The sequence below is a fragment of the Ovis canadensis genome, chromosome 1 (genome assembly GCF_042477335.2).
Source record: "Ovis canadensis isolate MfBH-ARS-UI-01 breed Bighorn chromosome 1, ARS-UI_OviCan_v2, whole genome shotgun sequence".
Classification (NCBI taxonomy): Eukaryota; Metazoa; Chordata; class Mammalia; order Artiodactyla; family Bovidae; genus Ovis; species Ovis canadensis.
This window is the reverse complement of record NC_091245.1, coordinates 253,731,170-253,751,261: the sequence shown is the minus strand read 5'-3', so window position 1 is coordinate 253,751,261 and position 20,092 is coordinate 253,731,170. Positions and strand designations below refer to the sequence as shown.

Here is a 20,092-nt window from a genome sequence, read left to right as displayed (position 1 = left end):
ATGTGCATGGATTATATACAAGGCAGACTTGGCAACCTTGATCTTAAATGTAAACCTAGAAGTAAAGAGTTCAGAGGTCTCTTGTTGAGTACATGATTGACACCATATACATTATAATTAAAATATCTAAATTAAAGATAGGAGAATCTTAAAAACAGCGAAAGAAAAACAAGCAATTACATTATAAGGAACCCGCCCCCCCCCCCAGCCCCCAACATAAGACTATCAGCAGAAACTTTGCAGGCCAGGATGGAGTGGCACAATATATTCAAAGTGCTAAAAGCAAAATGCTTCCAACCAAAAATACTCTACTGGGGAAACTTATCATTCAGAATTGAAGGAGGCTGCTTTAGTACCCTACTTTCATCAAAGGATAGATCATCTGATAAACTCAATAAGGAAACAGCTATATATGACTTGCTAGACCAGATGAACTGGTCTAATACATAGAACAGTCCATCCAAAAGCAGCAGCATACACAGTCCCAAGTGACACAGAACATTCTCTAGGATAGATCATATACTGCTGCTGCTGCTGCTAAGTCGCTTCAGTTGTGTCCGACTCTGTGCGACCCCACAGACGGCAGCCCACCGGGCTCCTCTGTCCATGGGATTTTCTAGGCAAGAATACTAGGCTGCCACAAACAAATCTTAAATTTAAGAAGACTAAAATCATGTTAAGAAATCAAGACAAATAAAATATGTTCAAAGAAAATGGAAATGTAACATAACAAAATTTATGGAATGTAGCAAAAACAGTTCTAAGAGGAAATTTCGTAACATAAATCCATATATCATAAACAGGAAAAATCTCAAACCATCTAACCTTACATCTCAAGGAACAAGAATAAACAAAGTCCGAAGTTAACAGAAGGAAGGAAATAAAGTTCAGAGTGGAAATAGAGACAAAAAAAATAGAAAAATCAATGAAACTCAGAGCTTTGAAAAGATAATCAAAATTGATAAACCTTTAGCTAGACTCACCAAGCAGAAAAAAAAAAGGACAAAAAAGAGGAAACAGAAGCTGTAAAACTGATACCACAGAAATACAAAGGATCATAAGAGACTATGAATAGTTATATATCAACAACTTAGATAACCTAGAAGAAAAAGATAAATTCCTAGAAAGATACAACTTACCAAGACTGAATAATGAAGAAACAGAAAATGTGAACAGACTGATTACTAGGAAGAAGTTTAAATCAGTAATCAAAAATCACCCAACAACAGGTCCAGGGACCACACAGCTTCACTAGTGAACTCTACCAAATATCTGAAGAATTAATACCATTCGTTCCCAAACTCTTCTAAAATATAGACGAGGAAACACTTGCAGACCCACTTTACAAGACCAGCACTCTCACCAGGTTTATTCAGCACAGTACTGGGAAGTCTAGCCACAGCAATCAGACAAGAAGGAAAAAAAAAAAAAAGGAAGAAATAAAACCGTCACTGTCTGAAGATGACATGGTGCTTTATAAAGAAAATCCTAAAGATGCCACCAAAAATCTATAGTAAAACTGCAGGATACAAACATAATAGAAATCCATTGCATTTCTATACACTTACAACAAAGTAGCAGAGAAATTAAGAAAACCATTCACAATTGCACCAAAAAGAATATCTAGGAGTAAATCAAACCAAGGAGGTAAGAGACCTGTGCTCTGAAAACTAAGACACTGATGGAAGAAATCAAAGACAACACAAACAAATGGAAAGATACATTATGCTTATGAATTGGAAGAATTAATAATGTTAAAATGTCCATACTATACAAAACAATCTATAGATTCAATGCAATCAAACTTCTAATGGCATTTTTCACAGAAACAGAAAATCCTAAAATTTGCATAGAACCACAAAAGAGTCAAAGCAAGCTTGAGAAAAGTGAACAAAGCTAGAGGCATCATACTCCCTGATGCCTCTGGGCATCAAACTATATTACAAAGTTGTAATAATCAAAACAGTATGGCACTGGCATAAAGAGACATCAGTGGTACAGAATAGAGAGCCCAGAAATAAACCCACACATATATGGCCAACTAACTTATGACAAAGGAGACAAGAATGTATAATGGGGGAAGCACAATCTCCAACAAGTGGTGTTGGGAAAACTGGAGAGCCACATGCAAAAGAATAAAATTCAACCAGTATCTTACACTGTACACAAAACTTAACTCAAAATGGACTACAGACTTGAATGTAAGAGCTGAAACTATGAAACTCTTAGAAGAAAACTTAGGTGAGTTAAACTCACTGACATCAGTCTTGGTGATGATTTTTTGGATTAGACACCAAAACCAAAGGCAACTAAAGCAAGACTAAACAAGTGAGGCAACTTGAGACCACATTAAAATGCTCTACACCGCAAAGGAAACCAACAAAATAAATAGACAACCTACCAAATCGGAAAAAATACTTGTAGATGATATATGGTAAGCAGTTAATATCCAAAATCTATATTAAAACTCACAGAACTCTATAGCAAAAAAAAAAATCTGATTAAAAAATGAGCAGAGGCTCTGAATAGACATTTTTCTGAAGAAGAAATATGGATGGTTAGTAGGTACATGAAAAGATGCCCAACATCATTAGTTATTATGGAAATGTAAATCAAAACCACAATGAGATATCACCTCATATCTCTGAGAATGGTTATTATAAAAAAAGAAATAATAACTGTTAGTAAGGATATGGGAAGGGAACCCTTGGGCACTGCTGGTGGGAATGTAAACTGGGGCAGCTATGGAAAACAGCATGCTGCTGCTGCTAAGTCGCTTCAGTCGTGTCTGACTCTGTGCGACCCCGTAGACGGCAGCCCACCAGGCTCCCCCGACCCTGGGATTCTCCAGGCAAGAACACATGGAAAACAGTATGGAGGTTCCTCAAAAAAAAAATTAAAAAATAGTACTACCATACTACCAGGCAGTTCTACTTCTGTGTATTTATTGAAACAACGGTAATTCAAAATGATATATGCACACCGGTATTCACTGTGGCATTACTTACAATAGCCAAGACATGGAAACAACCTAAATGTCCATAAAAAAAGAAATCTTACGACCCTGTATGCAAGACAGGGAAAGAGACACAGATGTGTATAATGGACTTTTGGACTCAGAGGGAGAGGGAGAGGGTGGGATGATTTAGGAGAATGACATTCTAACATGTATACTATCATGTGAATTGAATCGCCAGGCTATGTCTGACGCAGGATGCAGCATGCTTGGGGCTGGTGCATGGGGATGACCCAGAGAGATGTTATGGGGAGGGCGGTGGGAGGGGGGTTCATGTTTGGGAATGCATGTAAGAATTAAAGATTTTAAAATTAAAAATAAATTAAAAAAAAATAGTAACAAAAAAAAAAAAAGAAAAGAAATCTTGCCATTTGCAACATGGATAGACCTTGAGGGCATTCTACTGAGTTAAATAAGTTAGAAAAAGATAATTACTTATGATCTCACTTATATGTGGAACCTAAAAATACCAAAAAACCAAACAAAAAACCCCAAGCTCATAGATAAAGAGATTGGTGGTTGCCAGAGGTGGAGATTAGGGTGTGTGTGAAATAGATGACAGGGGTCAATAGGTACTAATTTCCAGCTATTAAGTGAGTAATTCATGGGGATATAATATATAGCACGGTGACTATAGTTAATAATAATTACCTATTTGAAAGTAGCGAGGAGAGTGGATCTTGAAAGTTCACAAGAAAAAAAAATTTTTTAACTATATGTGGTGATAGATGTTACTTAGACTGATCATTTTATAACATATACAAATCACATTATTAGACATATAAAACTAATAATCCTTTGTCATTTATATCTCAATTAAAAAAATTAAGATATTATAGGATTACATTAAATCATGCATGTCAAACTTTTGAAAAGTGTAAAGCACTATTGAATTTAAAGAATCTTCACTCAAAAAAAAAAAATCCTGAAGTAAGGAGTCCAGAGGCCTCTTGTGAGTATGTGACAAAGCTTGTATACTAAGATTCCTCTGCCTTACTCCACAGGCACAAGTGGGAAAAGGCCACTTTTTTCCATGCAATTTCAGCAAAACTAATTATTCAGCATCCTAGCCCTTAGTTGGTCAGAAGAAAACAAAAAGGGGTTGAGGTGGTACTATGGGCAGGCAGAGTTCAGAGAGAGAAGGGACAGCTGAACAGAGCGACAACCAGAGTAGAGTCAGAGAAGGAAAACAGCAGCCCCAAAGCACAGCAGTCCAAAGCAGGTCTCAAGGGGGGTAAATGGCCTCTCGACACTCCCAGGTTGTGTAACAGGACAGTGATTGCAATAAAGATGCAGCGAGTATCTGCTGTAACCCAACACTGCTCTAGATTCTCTATAGTATCTGCAACAGTAGACAGTCTGTATCTTCTGTGTTACAGGCAGGAAAATGGATGAAACACTAGAGATTTTCAATGAAAATAATTAAAATATATAAATCTCATTTCTGACTTTCTGCTCCTTAAAGATTTGAATTTTTTGTTTCCATGGATGAAGTAAAGAAGAGGTCACTAGATGTCGCAGTGAAAAACAGTAGACCATTTGGTTCACACAGAAGGAAGGAACTGGGAAAGGTAAGTACAAAAGGGGATCTTGGTACTCTTTCCCTCCTGGTGGCTACCTGGAGTTCACAGGTAGAACACATCCTTGATGAAATTTTGATGCGATCATCAGTTTGTTATCAGAACTGACTTTAAGGAAGATACAGCCTCACTGGGAGGTTTTTTGTTTTGTGCCTTTTAAAAAATACTCTTAAGACTAAAGTATATAAATTAATAAACCCTATTTTAAGAAACTCAAGAATATCCAAGTTCATCACTACAAAAGTATGTGAACCTCTACTATGATATTAAGTATTGTTTTCACAAGTACAGCATTGTGTGAAGCTTGGATCTCATTATGTCAAGACTTTTGTGGTGAATGTTATTTTAACTTAAAGTTAGAAGTAAAGGAAATATAATCCTTAGGAAGGAGAGACAAAAAAGAATGGTATTTGTACACTCTGTAGTTGTTGTATTTTAAACATTATCTTATGCTCATTCTTTAAAGCCCACTCTGTGAAGTAGGTGATGATATTCCCATTTTTATTGTTGAGAAAACTATAGTATCTTGCTTAAAATTCTGGATCAGTTTGTAAGTAAAGGCAAGCTGTTTTCTCTAAAACATTCGTTATGTAAATTCCTGAGGTACAACTGCAAATAGCAGTTCACCTTTTCCTAGGACACTGAGGTTGGTGTCAGTACTGTCCTTCTGGAGAGGTTCTATATATTGAAAGTCAAAGGAAAAAGAACTATTGCTCAAAACTCAAGAAGGCCCTTTTTAGGATCAGTTTCATTTATCCCAATATGTTTCCATTTAATACAGTTTTGAGGAAGAGAAATGATAATTTATGCTTGTTTAGGTACTGATTGACTTATCAAAAGAAGATCTGATTAAGGGCTTCTCACAGTGGTAAGTGAGTGTTTCATTTTATCACATTAAATCTGCTACTCAGTTTATTTCAGGTGGTTGCCCATATTCTCTTTCCAAAGTTCTTCCCTCTTCAATATCTTATCAAGGAGGGGGACATTATCACTTTTACTTAAGGCTTTACTGCTTACAGACTTCACTTATCTAAAGAACCGCTGTAAGCTCTAGTCTTAACCCTGGCTGGTCAGCTTACAGAGATTGAGTTCTGCTGGTCCCACAGGCCCAACTAGGACAGACTAGGCCACTTGTCCTGATATTGCCACAACACACTCGCAATACTAACACAAGTCCAAACCCAACTGTCTTACAGGTATGAGCTGACTCCAGATGGACAGCCTAGAAGTTGATGATGAACAACAACATCTTTATTTTTTAAATATGTACATATGTATATTTTATAATTTAAATCACAATAGCAATTTGAAACTACACATATATGTGGGTGTATATATATACACATACATATGTGTATATATACACATACACACACATTCTTGTGTGCAGTATAACTGCATGACTGGATAGTATTATGCAGTGGTAAACACATGTAAAAGCAAGAACTACTCTTTCTTGGTTGGGTTTAATTGTTTAAATCCAAAAAGAAGTGGGGTATCTGTGCCTAATACATGATCAGAACCTCAGTGGTGAATTTTCTCTGACTTAGGACTTGCATGCATGTCTCCACCAGGTGTCTGTCTTAGACACAGAAGACGAGGGAGGTCCGTTTGTGGAGCAGCTGTCAGTACTCCTGGGCAGGGACTGATGCAGAGAAGAGGGTTTTTCTATGGGACTAAAAGGTGACCCACCCAAAAGTTCTGAGAGCTAACTCTACCTAAGCTCTACTGGCTGCCATCTTTGGTACTTCTCTGGAGGTGCGTTTCTGTATCTGCTGTGGAACTAAAACATACTTTCCTGATGACAACCCTGTTAGTGATATACCTATATACCTTGAGTTAAGTACTTCAGTGTGGGATAGCCTGGGATCAAACTCCAGCATGTGGCATTATTTCTATTAAGAAAATGCAAACAGAGTTTCAAGCCCAGGTCTGTCTGCACTCCCATAGCAGAGCACTGGAGACTGGAGTGCCAGAGAGAACAGGGGCTTTCTGTATCTCTTTTAGATAGGTTTGGGAATTCTGTTCCACTTTTCTGAGGGCTGATTCACCTACACAACATTAAAAACAAGTTATATAAACTGTATATTTAAACAAGTGCCTCTTTTGCATTTCAGACTTTATAAAACCAAATATTCATGTCGTTTCTCATGTTTCTCTAGAGCTGCTGTCAACTCTTCTTGTCATTTGTCTGCTCAGGCAGCAGCCCCTGCCCTTGCTTCCTCTCCCACCACTGCTTTCACTGCCGCTTTTCTAAAGAATGGTAACATCTTAAAGTTTCTGACAGGTTACTCTCACTTATAAATTATCTCTTTCCTGTTTTCTACAAAATTCAAGCCCACTCCTTGTGTTTTAGACTGAACACAATCAGGTCTCCAGTTTTTGGCTGCCTTATTCATGTGCAGATGCTCTGTTCCAGAACTGTCCAAATATATCCTGCCTACTAATCCTACTCACCTCTTAGAGGCCTATGTCAAACTCACCTCCTCCATTGAGCCAGTGCACACTGAAAGGGCCTCTCCCCCCACCTACAGCATCTACGATCAACATTCTACAGTCTTCATTTTAACAATTCCCTGCCTTGTAACCTTTAATTAAAAAAAATGTTTATTAAATATCTACTAAAGTCATATGCTAAGAAACTATCTGTATTGTGTTTGGTATTTGATGTTTCTGTTTACTTTTTAATTAACCTCAAGTTACGTGAATTTTCACCCCCATCATCCAAGACTAAGTACAAGACTTAGTACATCCATACTAAGTACATGGCAGATGTGTAATAAAATTTGTTTTTGCTGTTCTGAGTGACAAGTTCTCATTATAAAATAGGACAATTGATGCCTGTCCTATCTACCTCATAGCAGCATTGTAATGTTCACTAAACAGACAAGTTCCTTGAAACGATAAAGTACCAGAGTAATAAATGGAATGTATCATATATCATTTCCTGAATATTAGCAACCCTAAAACAACTACTGAGCAAAATGGCAGACAAAGCAGACAAGTGAAAACCTATCCTTCCTCTAGTCCAAACACACAGAAAACCTAATTAAACCATAAATTTTAAGCATGATTTTAAACATGATTGACTAAAAAGTAACACAGGTTAAGTTCCAATGATAGTTCAAAGAGAAAATCTAAAGTAGCATATAGGAACTGAAGAGGATGTTTTGAAGAGAACCAGAATTTTAGTGCACTGGATAAAAGGTAAAGCTACTATGTAAGGGACATGGAGCCTGGAAAGTTTTGTCCTCACAAAACACCTTGGCTGAGAATGAGGACAAGGAACTGGTTGTCAGCAATGGGTGGAAACAGTCAGCTACCCTCTCCTATCGGAACATGGAGTCTGAAGTTACACACAACTGACTTAGTTTGGAAACCTCGAAACTAATGTGAAGTTGGGTTTAGAACCTGGAACCATGTCAAGCCCTGACTGGGGCAACCACAAAATTGCCCCCAGGGTTGTGATTCCCATCTAGGACACACATGGAACCACCGCAGCAGATAATTCCCACTAAAAGGAAGATCACAGGCAAAAAAAAAAAAAAATTTTTTTTAATATGAAGCACATGGGAGTACCAAATTGAAAAATGGCCATTGGATGTATTTCAGCAAGCAACAAAACGTAACATAAGGCAGGAGTGGCTTGTGGAAAACAACAGAGAGTAAGGTAAACCTAAGTACGTCTTGACTGTTTTAAACAAGGAAGCAAGCAACCTAAAATGTCTGCAAAACTGGGCTAGTACTGACGTCTAAGAGCCTTGAAGCTGGTTCAGAGGAATGTTCAAAGTATTCAAGGCCTTATTTAAGAAGCTAAGGAGTTTTATATTTTAAAATATAGCTTTGTATGTGGCAGTTACTAGTTACCTTTCAGCTCCAAATCAACCCATCTTGGCCCTGCTTTGATACTAGAAATAACACAGCCTCCTCCCCTCTGCCAGGGGTCTTGATGTTAGGCTTATCAATTGAGGACACTGCAGAGACACTGCAAAGCCAGAGTGGGAAGAAGGGGCTTTTCTTCCTTTACTGAGGTGCCCTTATCCACGGCAGCTAGCTGACTGTCGTGTGAGGCTGTTCTCTGTTACCTAAGCACCCACCACAGGTTACTCTTGGCTCATGCCCTTGGGCCCTGCAATCATAAACACAGTCTTCATGGTTCAGCACCATCCAACACCCTCTGGCAAGTTTATTTGCCACAAGTGGGTTGCCTGTTCCTGTGGCAACCAGACCTCTACTCAGAGGTTTAAATAGCCTCTTAAGTTGATATATTTAAAGTGAAGGCACCCTTAAGTTCGTTTCTTATTTACTCCCCTTTATCCCTGGGGGTAGTATCTGCTTTCTGAAGTCACTACTGCATTCTCCTTAGAGTCCTCTTATGCCTCCTTTTAGCAGTTAACTACTTTTACTAGTCAGCAATTCATATTCTAAATGTTTCCTGTTAGGCTACCTGTGCAATGTAGTTTTTGTCTTCTGACCTGACCTTGACTAAGTGTGTATTAAAAATTTTAAGATAACCAATAATATAGAGTAATAATAGAAAAATCAATAGAGTTGAAACATAAAACTTCCAAATCAGTAGTGAAAAAGAAATAAAAATTCAACACTGCTCCAAAAAAATAGAAAAGAAAAAAGTAGCATAGAAAAATATGATAAATTAAAAAAAAAGGAAAAGATAGGCAAAAGACTTCTAAATATACTTGTAATAACTCTTTGTGACCCATGGACTATATAGTCCATGGAATTCTCTAGGCCAGAATACTGGAGTAGGTAGCCAGTCCCTTCTCCAGGGGATCTCCCCAACCTAGGGATAGAACCCAGGTCTCCCATATTGCAGGCAGATTCTTTACCAGCTGAGCCACAATCATAGTAAAGGCACTATTAAAACCTATGTCAAATTCCATGAAAATTAAAAGTACAGCTATATGCTATTTACAAGAGGTTCACTCCAAATACACAGAAGTGTTGAAAGTTAAAGGATGAAAATGACAAACCCAAGGGTAGTTTAGACTTCTGTTTATAGTAATGGTACCAAGTGAAAGTCGTTCAGTCATGTCTGACTCTTTGGGACCCCATGGTCTGTAGCCTGCCAGGCTCCTCTGTCCATGGAATTCTCCAGGCCAGATTACTGGGATGGGTAGCCATTCCCTTCTCCAGGGATCTTCCCAACCCACAGATCAAACCCAGGTCTCCGACACTGCAGGCAGATTCTTTACCATCTGGGCCACCAGGGAAACCCAAGAATACTGGAGCGGGTAGCCTATCCCTTCTCCCTTGGATCTTCCTAACCCAGGAACTGAACCGGGGTCTCCTGCTTTGCAGGTGGATTCTTTACCAGCCAGGCTACCAAGGAAGCCCAACATTACGCTTAACGGTGAAGCATTAAAAGATTTCCTTTTGAAATCTGCAACAAGAAAGGGTTGATTCCTATCACCACTTCTACTCAGCCCTATACTGTGGCCTATGTAGTTGGGTAAGGAAAAACAGGTTTATCTGACCAAAACTGTTGTTATATGCAGATGATATGATCATAAGTATGAAAATCCAAAATAATCTAAAGATATACTGCTTTGTTGAATACAAAGTAAATATTTAAAAATCAATTATAGTTCTCTATTTCTGAAACAGTTGGAAAGTGAAATTTTAAAAAGAAAACTTATAAATGCATAAAGATCAAATACTATGAATGTATCTGGCAATAATCCCTACAGAAAAATTATGAAACTTTATTACGAAATGTTAAAGTAAACCTAACCAAGTGGAGAGCTATGCTACAGTAGGAGTTTGAAGATCCAACATTATAGATTCTGATTTTCCCCACTGATCCTACGTTTAATGAAAGTTCAATAAAAATCTCAATATGTAGTGTGTCTGTGTGTATAATTTAATAATCAGACTCAATACACATGGAAATACAAAGGGTGGGATACCAAAGTTTATTTTAAAGTTAAAATAATAAAAACAGTGGGATACTAGTGAGGGGGAGATAAATGGACCAGAAGAATAGAAGAGAGTCCAGTAACAGTCTCATTCACATACAGATATTCAATATATGACAGAAGTAAATACTATAAGCAAAGGGGAAATAATAGATTTTTCAATAAACAGTGCTGAAACAATTGGGTATCCACGACAGAAAAGGTAATAGTCCTTTACTTATACCACATTAAAAAAAAAAAACAACAACACACAAAAAAACTCCAAGTATATTAGACTAAGCGTGAAAGGCAAAATTATACAGCTGTAAGATGACACAGAAGAGTAACTTTACAGTTTGTGACTAGAGAAAGATTACACAAGACACTAAGAATACTGACTATAAATCTCTACATCTTTAACTATATTCTCTATATTAAAATTAAGTTCTTCAGTTCATGAAAAGACACTAGAGGAAAACGGAAAGAGAAAACAGAATGGAAGAAGGCATTCGCAACATGTGTAACCATCAAATGGTTCATGTCTAGAATATGTAAATAACTCTTACAAATCAATAGGAAGACAGACTGTGCAACAGAAAAAAACACCAAAGACACATACAAGCCCTTCAAAAATCAACTACAAACTAAAAAAAAAAACAAAGGAAAAGATGTTTAACTTCATTAGGAATCAGGAAAATAAACATTAAAGTCACACTAAGAGCTCTACACATTATACTGGCCAAAAAAATAAAACAAAACTGACTTACCAAAAGTTGATCAAATACGGAAAACTGGGGACCCTTCATACATTAATGGTGGGAATATAAGTTGGTACAACTACTCTGGAAACAGTTTGGCATTTTCTTCTAAAGTTAAAATACATATGATCTATCAAAGTCACACACTAAACAACCCCAGAGGATCCATGCACATCATTAGATGTGTTTTCCTCTGCTGCTACTGCTAAGTCGCTTCAGTCGTGTCCAACTCTGTGTGACCCCAGATGGCAGCCCACCAGGCTCGCCCGTCCCTGGGATTCTCCAGGCAAGAACACTGGAGTGGGTTGCCATTTCCTTCTCCAATGCATGAAAGTGAAAAGTGAAAGTGAAGTCGCTCAATCGTGTCCGACTCTTAGTGACCCCATGGACTGCAGCCCACCAGGCTCCTCCATCCATGGGATTTGCCAGGCAAGAGTGCTGGAGTGGGTGGCCATTGCCTTCTCCAGTGTTCTCCTCTAGGACCCAGCAATTTTGCCTCTTAGATTCTAGAAAACCTGCACACAGTGAACAAGGATACATGTACAAGAATGTTCACAGCAGTAGCTCACAATAGCTAAGAACTGGAAGCAACCCAAATGGCAATCCCTAGAATAACAAACAAATGGATTATGGAACATTCATAGAAGAACACTAGACCCCAATGAAAACAAATGACCTGGACCTACATAAAACAATATAGATCAACAGTACAAACATGATGTTGAACAACAGAATTAAGAAGAACATACAGCATGATTCTATTTTTATAAAGCTCAAAACTAGCAAAACTCAACTATCTTGGGTTAGGCATACACACAAAACTGGCAAAACTATTTAAAAAAAAAAAAAGAAAAAACAAGTAAATGATTAACATAAGCCAAGCTAATGATTATCTCTTGGGGGAAGACACATATGGTGTGTTGGGAAGGCATTTTGGAGTGCTGGTGATGTTCTATTTCTTGGATGTTGCATGGGTGTTCACTTTATAGTCATTTATTATACTTGAAATTTATGGTTTTTACCATACTTAGCATATGTGTTATATTTTATAATATATAAAAAAAAAGATTAGTGAAATACGAAAAAAAGGAAAAGAATATCCAGCAACTATTAACTGAATGGACAAAACTACATTCAACGTAAAAGCATGTATAGCAATGAAGAGATATTAATCAAGAAGATATTATTGACTATAAATTTATAAATACTTATAAAACAGGCCATAAGTACTTTTAAAGTACTTATGAAAAAGCAAAATTTGACAAGTTCAGGGATTTCAGAATTTCCCATAAACTAAACGAAGCAGACAAAAAAAAGATAGAAATAAAGTTGATTTAAACAGTATATTAATAACACTACATATATATACACACATATAAATGTATATATTAGAGATCAGACTTTTTAAAGCACATGTAGAATATGTGGAAATTCATCACAATAAAGTCACAAAGAAAATCTCAATGAATTCCAAAGATCCAATACCAAAAGACCATGTTCTCTGACTACAGTACGGTAATAGAACGTGCCATTTCCTTGCCAGGAAAGCAACAGCTTCCTGCTGGCTGGACTAAAGACAGACATTGGCATTCCTTGTTCCTAGAACCAAAATGGTCAGTAAACTCCGAACTTAAATGCAACCTTTCTATTACTTGCATTATTTCTCCCTGAGTTTCTCTTATTCACACACTGTACTTTAAAACAATCTTAATTTTTAAGCACTCAAGAACTGCTTAAGAATTATTCAAGGATCTAAAGTTAATTTATTAATTAAACTTAGCAATTGTTTTCTATAAAAGAATCTCAAAGTCAATAAAAACTATACAGATGGAGACCTCAATAGAAAGAAGGGGGTAAATTTTGAGGTAAATGTATTTTATAACCCATGTCTCAGAGTAAGATCAACCCTACAAAATACTTAGGATGTTAAGAATGCAATTTACACAGTAAAAATGATTTGATTTGTTTTCAGTATGAAAGTATTTTTAATTTCCTTACTGCAGGTACAATGGCATCCAAGTCATCAATTTCTGTAACAGAAAAACAATAATAGAACAGTAGCTTCATCTAGTGTTAGGCTCAGATGAAATGATAACTCTGTGCAAAGGTAAACCTCAAACACAAAGGCAACATCACTAGTGCTTTCAAGCACATGAAATTTTTCTGTAAAAGTATATCACTGATTCACAGGACATTTGTTTGTAAAAGCTACCTACAAAAGCATCTTCTGGCTCTGATATTAATCTCATTAGCAGTGTGCTCTTAACAACAGATTCTACTCAGCATTATTTGTAACATTATGTTACTGCCTCTTTCTAATATATGGGTGAGCTTACATGGTGCAATCCCTAGGAGAGGCCCTTTCTCTTTCCTGGGCCTCCATCTAAGGACTTAGGGACCTCTTCTGTCGGAACACAGATGATACAAGAAAGGAAAAGAATACGAGCAAATCTACAGCTGAGAATTACACTGTAGTAAGTACGGTACAAAGATCAAGTTATTCCATGACCCTCATTCTAAAATCACACCTGTTTTCTCCCTAGAAGAGAAATCTGCCTTATAAATAAACCTCACAGAGAAGGACTTCGGTTGATGAGAATTTTCTCAACTAATTACACTACTCATGAGAAAAAAGAAAGTCCTTCTCCATACTTGATATTCAGTAATCCACTCTGTAGTTCCAGATGCATAATATGACATCTGTTGTTGTTGTTTAGTTGCTAAGTTGTGTCTGACTCTGCAACCCCATGGACTGTAGCCCTCCAGGCTCCTCTGTCCATGGCATTTCCCAGGCAAGAATACTGGAGTGGGTTGCCATTTCCTTCTCCAGGGGATCTTCCTGACCCAGGGATCAAACACACATCTCCAGCACTGACAGGTGGATTCTTTATCACTAAGCCACCTCACATCTAGTAATAATAAAAATAGTCATGTTTGCCAAAACAGATTTAATTTCTGAAATGTTAATATTTACTCCAGAATTTCAACTGTAACCAAACAGCACATGAACAATGTATATTGAAGCAAATGATCCCACATGAACCAAGCTGAGTATTATATCTGAGAAGAAGTTTCTATACAAGGATTATGAAATAAGTGTTAACAGCACACCTAGTAAAATGTTTGTTAATGACAAACTCACTGTTAATCGCTACCTCAAAGCAAGTAAAATCATATTGCAGGAAACAAACTCTTTTGAGACACAAGGCAATAAATACATTTCTACATTTTCACTTCTCAAGTTAAACTTTCAAATTATGTCTTCCCTTGCCATGATCTTTTCAAACGTATGAGCATGAATAAAGTACACTCATTGTCTCCGTTGCTTCCAGTCTACATAAAATTGGCCACAAAAAATTATGTTCAACTAGGCTATATACTCTAATCAGATATGCCTTTCATTTACTCTTCTTCTTACCAAATTTTAACTTACTCATTCCTTTATCTTCTACCAAACCTTATCTCCTCTTCTAATTTAATTTCCTATGTCAAAAAGTTATTCTTTAAAAAACAAAAAAAACCTTTCAACTTCAAATGAGCTACACAGAAAAAATATTCATTAATCATAATGAATTAATGAAGTAAATAAATCACTGTAACCTTTTTAAAAAGTAATTTTGTTTTGTTGGGTTTAGGGAATCTTAGTTCCCCTACCGAGGATGAACCTACACTCTCAACAGTGAACATACATAGTCCTAGCCAGTGGACCACCAGGAATTCCCTAAAAAGTGTTCTTAATGGTAAGATTAATTATTTTTATAGCCATAATAAATCACACTTAAAGTAAGAGATGTGGGTTTTTATTTTGCCTATGATTTCTAATTATATTTTTTTCCCTTTAAAGCCTTCAATCTGACCAAGACTGTAAATGTATCTCTTCCCTTCCACAAACTTATAAATTTATCTCCTTTCTACAGATGTTTACGTTATTTCTCATCATCTGAGGAAATTAAATTTAAAAAAAGAGAGTAGGTAGGAGCTATCTTTTTTAAAAAAAGAAAAGGAGGAAGAGGGGGAAGAAAAATTAAAAACACACCTATCAAGACCATAAATTCTACAGACATTTCTCATTATCCAGTGACAGTCAGGGTTAGAGTGGGCCTAACCAGAATAATGTCATTTCTCATTTTAAGGTCCTAAAACAAAAGGCTCAGCTCCTTAAAGAATATGTGCTTCTCTGTTCTGTAGATTAACCCCAACCAACTTTAACTGCAAAAGTTGGAAGTTTGTTTTCACTACTATTAGTGGTTTCCACTTTCTACCACTCTAGGTAAAAACACTAATACAGTGACTAAGGAACACTCTTTCCTCAAACCCAATGCCATCCTGAGACTCAATATTTAACCACCTCCGACAAAAATCTTACCTAAGATTTTGAGTAGATCATTAGTAAATGCCTGAAATGCTGGGAAAAATTCCTCATGTTCTTCCAATTTGTGGATAATGCTTTAAACAAAAAAGAGCACAATTTATACTGAATTTCTGACTTATGATTCTTACATTTGATTGGACATAGAACATTTCAAAACAGAAAGAAACTGTCCTGGTAATTTAAATACAAATTTAATGATTATTTACTGCAATCTTTCCTTCTGAGCTCTTTGTTCATCTAGTAATAGTCTTCTAAAACAACAAAAAAAATCTACTAGCGGTATAATCATCTGTTCTAAGGTTAAATCTAACATTTCTAATATGGGAATTTTCCATTTAGCTTGAGGAGTCTTAAGAGACCAATGTTTTCTAAAAATAATTGATTTTCATATCCTATATTCTATTAAACATTAAGAATAAGTATCAGTAATCTGTAAAACTGGGAGGGAGAAAAATACCAATAGTGAGACATACGTTCCTTTTAAAATCATCAAGTGTCAGAAACCTCAAGTGTCAGATTAGGTTAGGGTTCCTCTTGGAAAACTTGCAGAACGTATGGAACATATACTTCCCTTATGCTGCAGTATAAAATCTGAGGGAGGAGGGAGGAAGAGTACAGCTATAACATTTTGACATTAAAAAAAATTAGGTTTTATGTTGGAGATGCCTAGCTTTAAAAAAGAAGTCCTTAATATTTTATCAAACAATGCACATACTCTTAGTGATTAATCAGTGATATATGGTAATCTACTAGAAACTAGACTTACTTATATATTCTGAATTAACATGAAGTTGCTGACAAAGTTTGACTTTCTCCAATTATAATTTCCCTTGGGAATAAGCTTATATCAAAAATGCTAGAGTCCTGACTCAGACCCCCAGAATCTACTTTTATCTTGAAAATATTTGATATTCTCTCCATCCCTAAGGTGTGAAATTATTTTTACAAATGCTATTCCAAACAGGAAAGGTAAATAACTTATGAAGTTTTGAAAATCTTTAATTTTACTCCAAACATTCTGGACAATACTTTGCAACCTTTTTAAAATAAATACCTTTGAAGGTCTTCTGGTCCTAATACCTGCATAATCTTTTCATTCACATCTTCATTAATCAGCCTACACAATTTTCCAACTGTGCTCACCAGCACACACAATGAGGATGAACTATCTGCAAAAGAGAAATAAAAGGAAAGAATATTTTAAGGGAATTTTCAAAATTAAAAATCAAATCAATTAAATTAATTAAATCAAACGTTATGTTTCTGTTACCCTCAATTTTTTACCTACTTTTTGCTGATTTATTAATGGGGCCTCCCTGGTGGCTCAGACAGTAAAGAATCGGCCTGCAATGCAGGAGACCCAGGTTCAATCCCTGAGTCAGGAAGATCCCCTGGAGAAGGGAATGGCTACCCACTCCAGTATTCTTGCCTGGAGGAGTCCATGGACAGAGGAGCCTGGTGGGTTACGGTCCATGGGATCGCAAAGAGTCAGACTTATTAAAAATCATTATTAAGTGGGGGGCCAAAATGAAAATGAGTCATTACCTAGTTCTAAGAGTTCTTGGAGGTTTCTCACAGCATTGTTCAATTCTCCAAGCCTAGTATAAATTTCATTCATTCGAGGATAGACGCCAGTTAAAGAAGGAACATCAAATAATTTTTGGAAGTGAGAAACAATAGCTCGCAAAATGTGGAAGTCTGGCATATTGCTGTCCTGCCCAAAAGAGAGGAAGTAAAAGAAAGTTCACATCTTAAAATTATTCCAAATCTTATAAAAACTTTAACAAGAGAAAGAGTTATAGTAGAATATCTGTATCCATATCATTAATTTCACATTAAAATGTGAATGTCTATATAAGTACTGGGTAGTATTACCTTTGCCTTATTTTCAACTTCTTCTAATATGGTATCTACTATGAACAATAGGTCTTCAACTCTGACACTTTCATTTTCATCCTGCTTCTTTAAATTATGCCAAGGCACCAGTTCTGTAGACAGTATTTTCAAGGACTTATATAAATCCTTCATAACAAAAGAAATAATATGCTATTATGCATTTTTAAAGTTTTCATAATCATGTTAATAAAATATAACTATCCAAGCAGATGTAATACATATATTAACCATCATCAGTATTTTTTAAAAAATACCGTTACCTGTTTAGAAAGAGTCTTTTAAATTCATTTTCTTCAGGCCTTACAAAAAACATTATACATATACTGATTATCTGGAATCTGGATGTTTAAAGTAATTGTACGTTATTTATTAGTAATGTATGCTATTTTTTAATTATTTTGAATTATTGAATAAAAAATAAGCTTGTCCTATTTTGCCCTTGATTTTTTAAATAACAGATTGAGATGCAATTCATATACCATAAAATTCATCCTCTTTACTGTGTCATTCAGTAGTCTCATTTACAGAGATGTGCAATCATCACAATTATCTTAATTCTAGAATATTTTCATCATGCCAAAAAGAAACCCTTATTCCCCATTCTCTGTTGCTCCCAGGCTTTGGGTAACTACTAATCTTATTTTCTTTTTCTGTAGATTTGCCTATACTGAGCATTTCATTAAAAAACAGAATCATAAATATGTGACTTTTTGTGACAGGTTTCTTTCATTTAGGATATTTTCAAGATTCATCCATATATGTAGCTCCAAGAAAAAATTTAATTTGAAAAGATGCCTAAAAAGTAATTCTACTTAATTTTCATGACAGCCTACTTGTTTTCCTGGCCTAAATATGTTGTCCTAATCTATTTAAAACTGTGCACAGGGAGCTGGGATCCTGTAAGTTTAGAAGTCTAAGGCTGGTCAATCAATAAACAAGTATTTACTGGGCATCAACTATGTGCATAGCACAGTGCTTGGCCCTTTAAAACAACAATGTCATGCAAAAGAAATGTAATGTGTGTCACAGTAATATTATCTAGTAGCCATGTTAAAAAAGTAAAAGGAAATAGGTGACAATTTTAATATATTTAACCCAATATATCCAAAATAGTATCAACAGATCATCTATTTTAATTATCTTTTAATCATCTCCATACTATTTCTACTAAATCTGGTGTGTAATTTTATACTTGCAGCACATTTCAATTGCGACTATCATATTTCAAGTGATCAAAATCTACATGTAGCTGACTGGTTACTGTATTAGACAGTGCAACTCTAGAATACAGAAGGAAACACAGGAAGTTCTTATTTTTCTCAACTTCTTATTTTTGTCCTCCACTTATTTAACACTCACCAATTAACAGCTACATGCGGGAGACCTGGGTTCAATCCCTGGGTTGGGAAGATGCCCTGGAGGAAGACATGCAACCCACTCCAGTATTCTTATCTAGAGAATCCCCATGGACAGAGGAGCCTGGTGGGCTATAGACCATGGGGTTGCAGAGTTGGACACGACTGAGTGACTAAGCACAAGCACAATTAACAACTAGACCTCACATATTAGTATTGTTAACCTTTCACTTGGTAAGACAGAGAAGGCAATGGCACCCCACTCCAGCACTCTTGCCTAGAGAATCCCAGGGACGGGGGAGCCTGGTGGGCTGCCGTCTATAGGGTTGCACAGAGTTGGACACAACTGAAGCGACTTAGCAGCAGCAGCATTTGGTAAGAAGGAGGAAGAGTATAACATTTTGATGGTTTTTGAAAAATTAGCAATTCAAGGCAACACATTCAGTGTCAAATAAATGTACTAAACAATTATTACCACCAGAATTTGAAAAAGTCAGGAAGTCACAACACAATGACACTTTGATTAACCAGCATTTCATCAGTAAGGTACAATTATAAAGAAAAAACCTAAGGTAAAAGCACACCAAATATAAAACTGATTGAGAATAAAAGTATACAAAGCCTACAGACTCCGATACATTTTCAAAGCATGTAGAGTATTCAACTACATACCTTTAAGGAAGCCAGTTGATCTGCCCACATTTCTATTATAGGAACAAGATGCTCAAATCCACAATCCTGAATAAGATCTCTATTAAAATGTTGGGCTGTTCCTTTGCTCTGTTTATATATTATTACCGGAGCTCTTGGATTGTGAATAATTGAATTGATGCTACTCAATACCTTTAAAAAAGATGGCATTTTTAGTTGAAAAGTTTATCACAGTCCTATCAGAGTGCTCTATGTTAGAGTGCTTATTTATCAATGCAACATCATTTTCTGAGTATTCATTGGACAGGAATCACCAAGACAAGTGTCTTTTAAAGGGCTGTACAGAATGAGTGAAAAATGCTGTTTTCTTCTTTCCCCATAGAAAGCTACAGGTCTCCTGAGAATTTAATTTCTGATGTTTATTTACAAGTAGTTGTTGTTTGGCTTAGAATGTACATTTCAATGTTTTGATTCTATTACATTTAAACTCTACTTTGCATACCATTTTAATGGCAAAAATAATTCCCCTTCATTAAATTACTAATGAGC

General features: G+C 36.1%; 2 protein-coding genes across 40 annotated transcripts in view; one reads left to right on the top strand and one right to left on the bottom strand.

Moving 5' to 3' along the window:
- Positions 1 to 20,092, bottom strand: part of CEP70 (centrosomal protein 70) — a 96,798-nt gene that overhangs the window by 5,172 nt on the left and 71,534 nt on the right. For 12 of the 30 annotated variants that reach the window (XM_069564280.1, XM_069564327.1, XM_069564294.1 and 9 more), the window contains 5 exons: positions 19,565 to 19,735; positions 17,517 to 17,663; positions 17,187 to 17,355; positions 16,696 to 16,810; positions 15,636 to 15,715 (listed from right to left, as the gene is read on the bottom strand). In XM_069564280.1, coding sequence (XP_069420381.1) covers positions 15,636 to 15,715; positions 16,696 to 16,810; positions 17,187 to 17,355; positions 17,517 to 17,663; positions 19,565 to 19,735 — 682 coding nt within the window. Of the gene's footprint in view, positions 1 to 10,506; positions 13,300 to 15,635; positions 16,233 to 16,622; positions 16,811 to 17,186; positions 17,356 to 17,516; positions 17,664 to 19,564; positions 19,736 to 20,092 lie in introns of those variants that run through there. The other 18 variants (XM_069564305.1, XM_069564331.1, XM_069564319.1 and 15 more) reach the window with 5 other exon arrangements.
- ESYT3 (extended synaptotagmin 3) overlaps positions 1 to 20,092 on the top strand; it is a 70,220-nt gene that overhangs the window by 48,322 nt on the left and 1,806 nt on the right. For 2 of the 10 annotated variants that reach the window (XR_011251438.1, XM_069564234.1), the window contains exons 21-23: positions 4,482 to 4,587; positions 5,415 to 5,464; positions 5,793 to 7,241. Coding sequence is in view for 8 of the 10 variants with exons in the window: in XM_069564234.1 (XP_069420335.1) it covers positions 4,482 to 4,587; positions 5,415 to 5,464; positions 5,793 to 5,829 (193 nt within the window). In the remaining 2 variants the exon portion in view is untranslated. Of the gene's footprint in view, positions 1 to 4,481; positions 4,588 to 5,414; positions 5,465 to 5,792; positions 7,242 to 20,092 lie in introns of those variants that run through there. The other 8 variants (XM_069564239.1, XR_011251439.1, XM_069564268.1 and 5 more) reach the window with 8 other exon arrangements.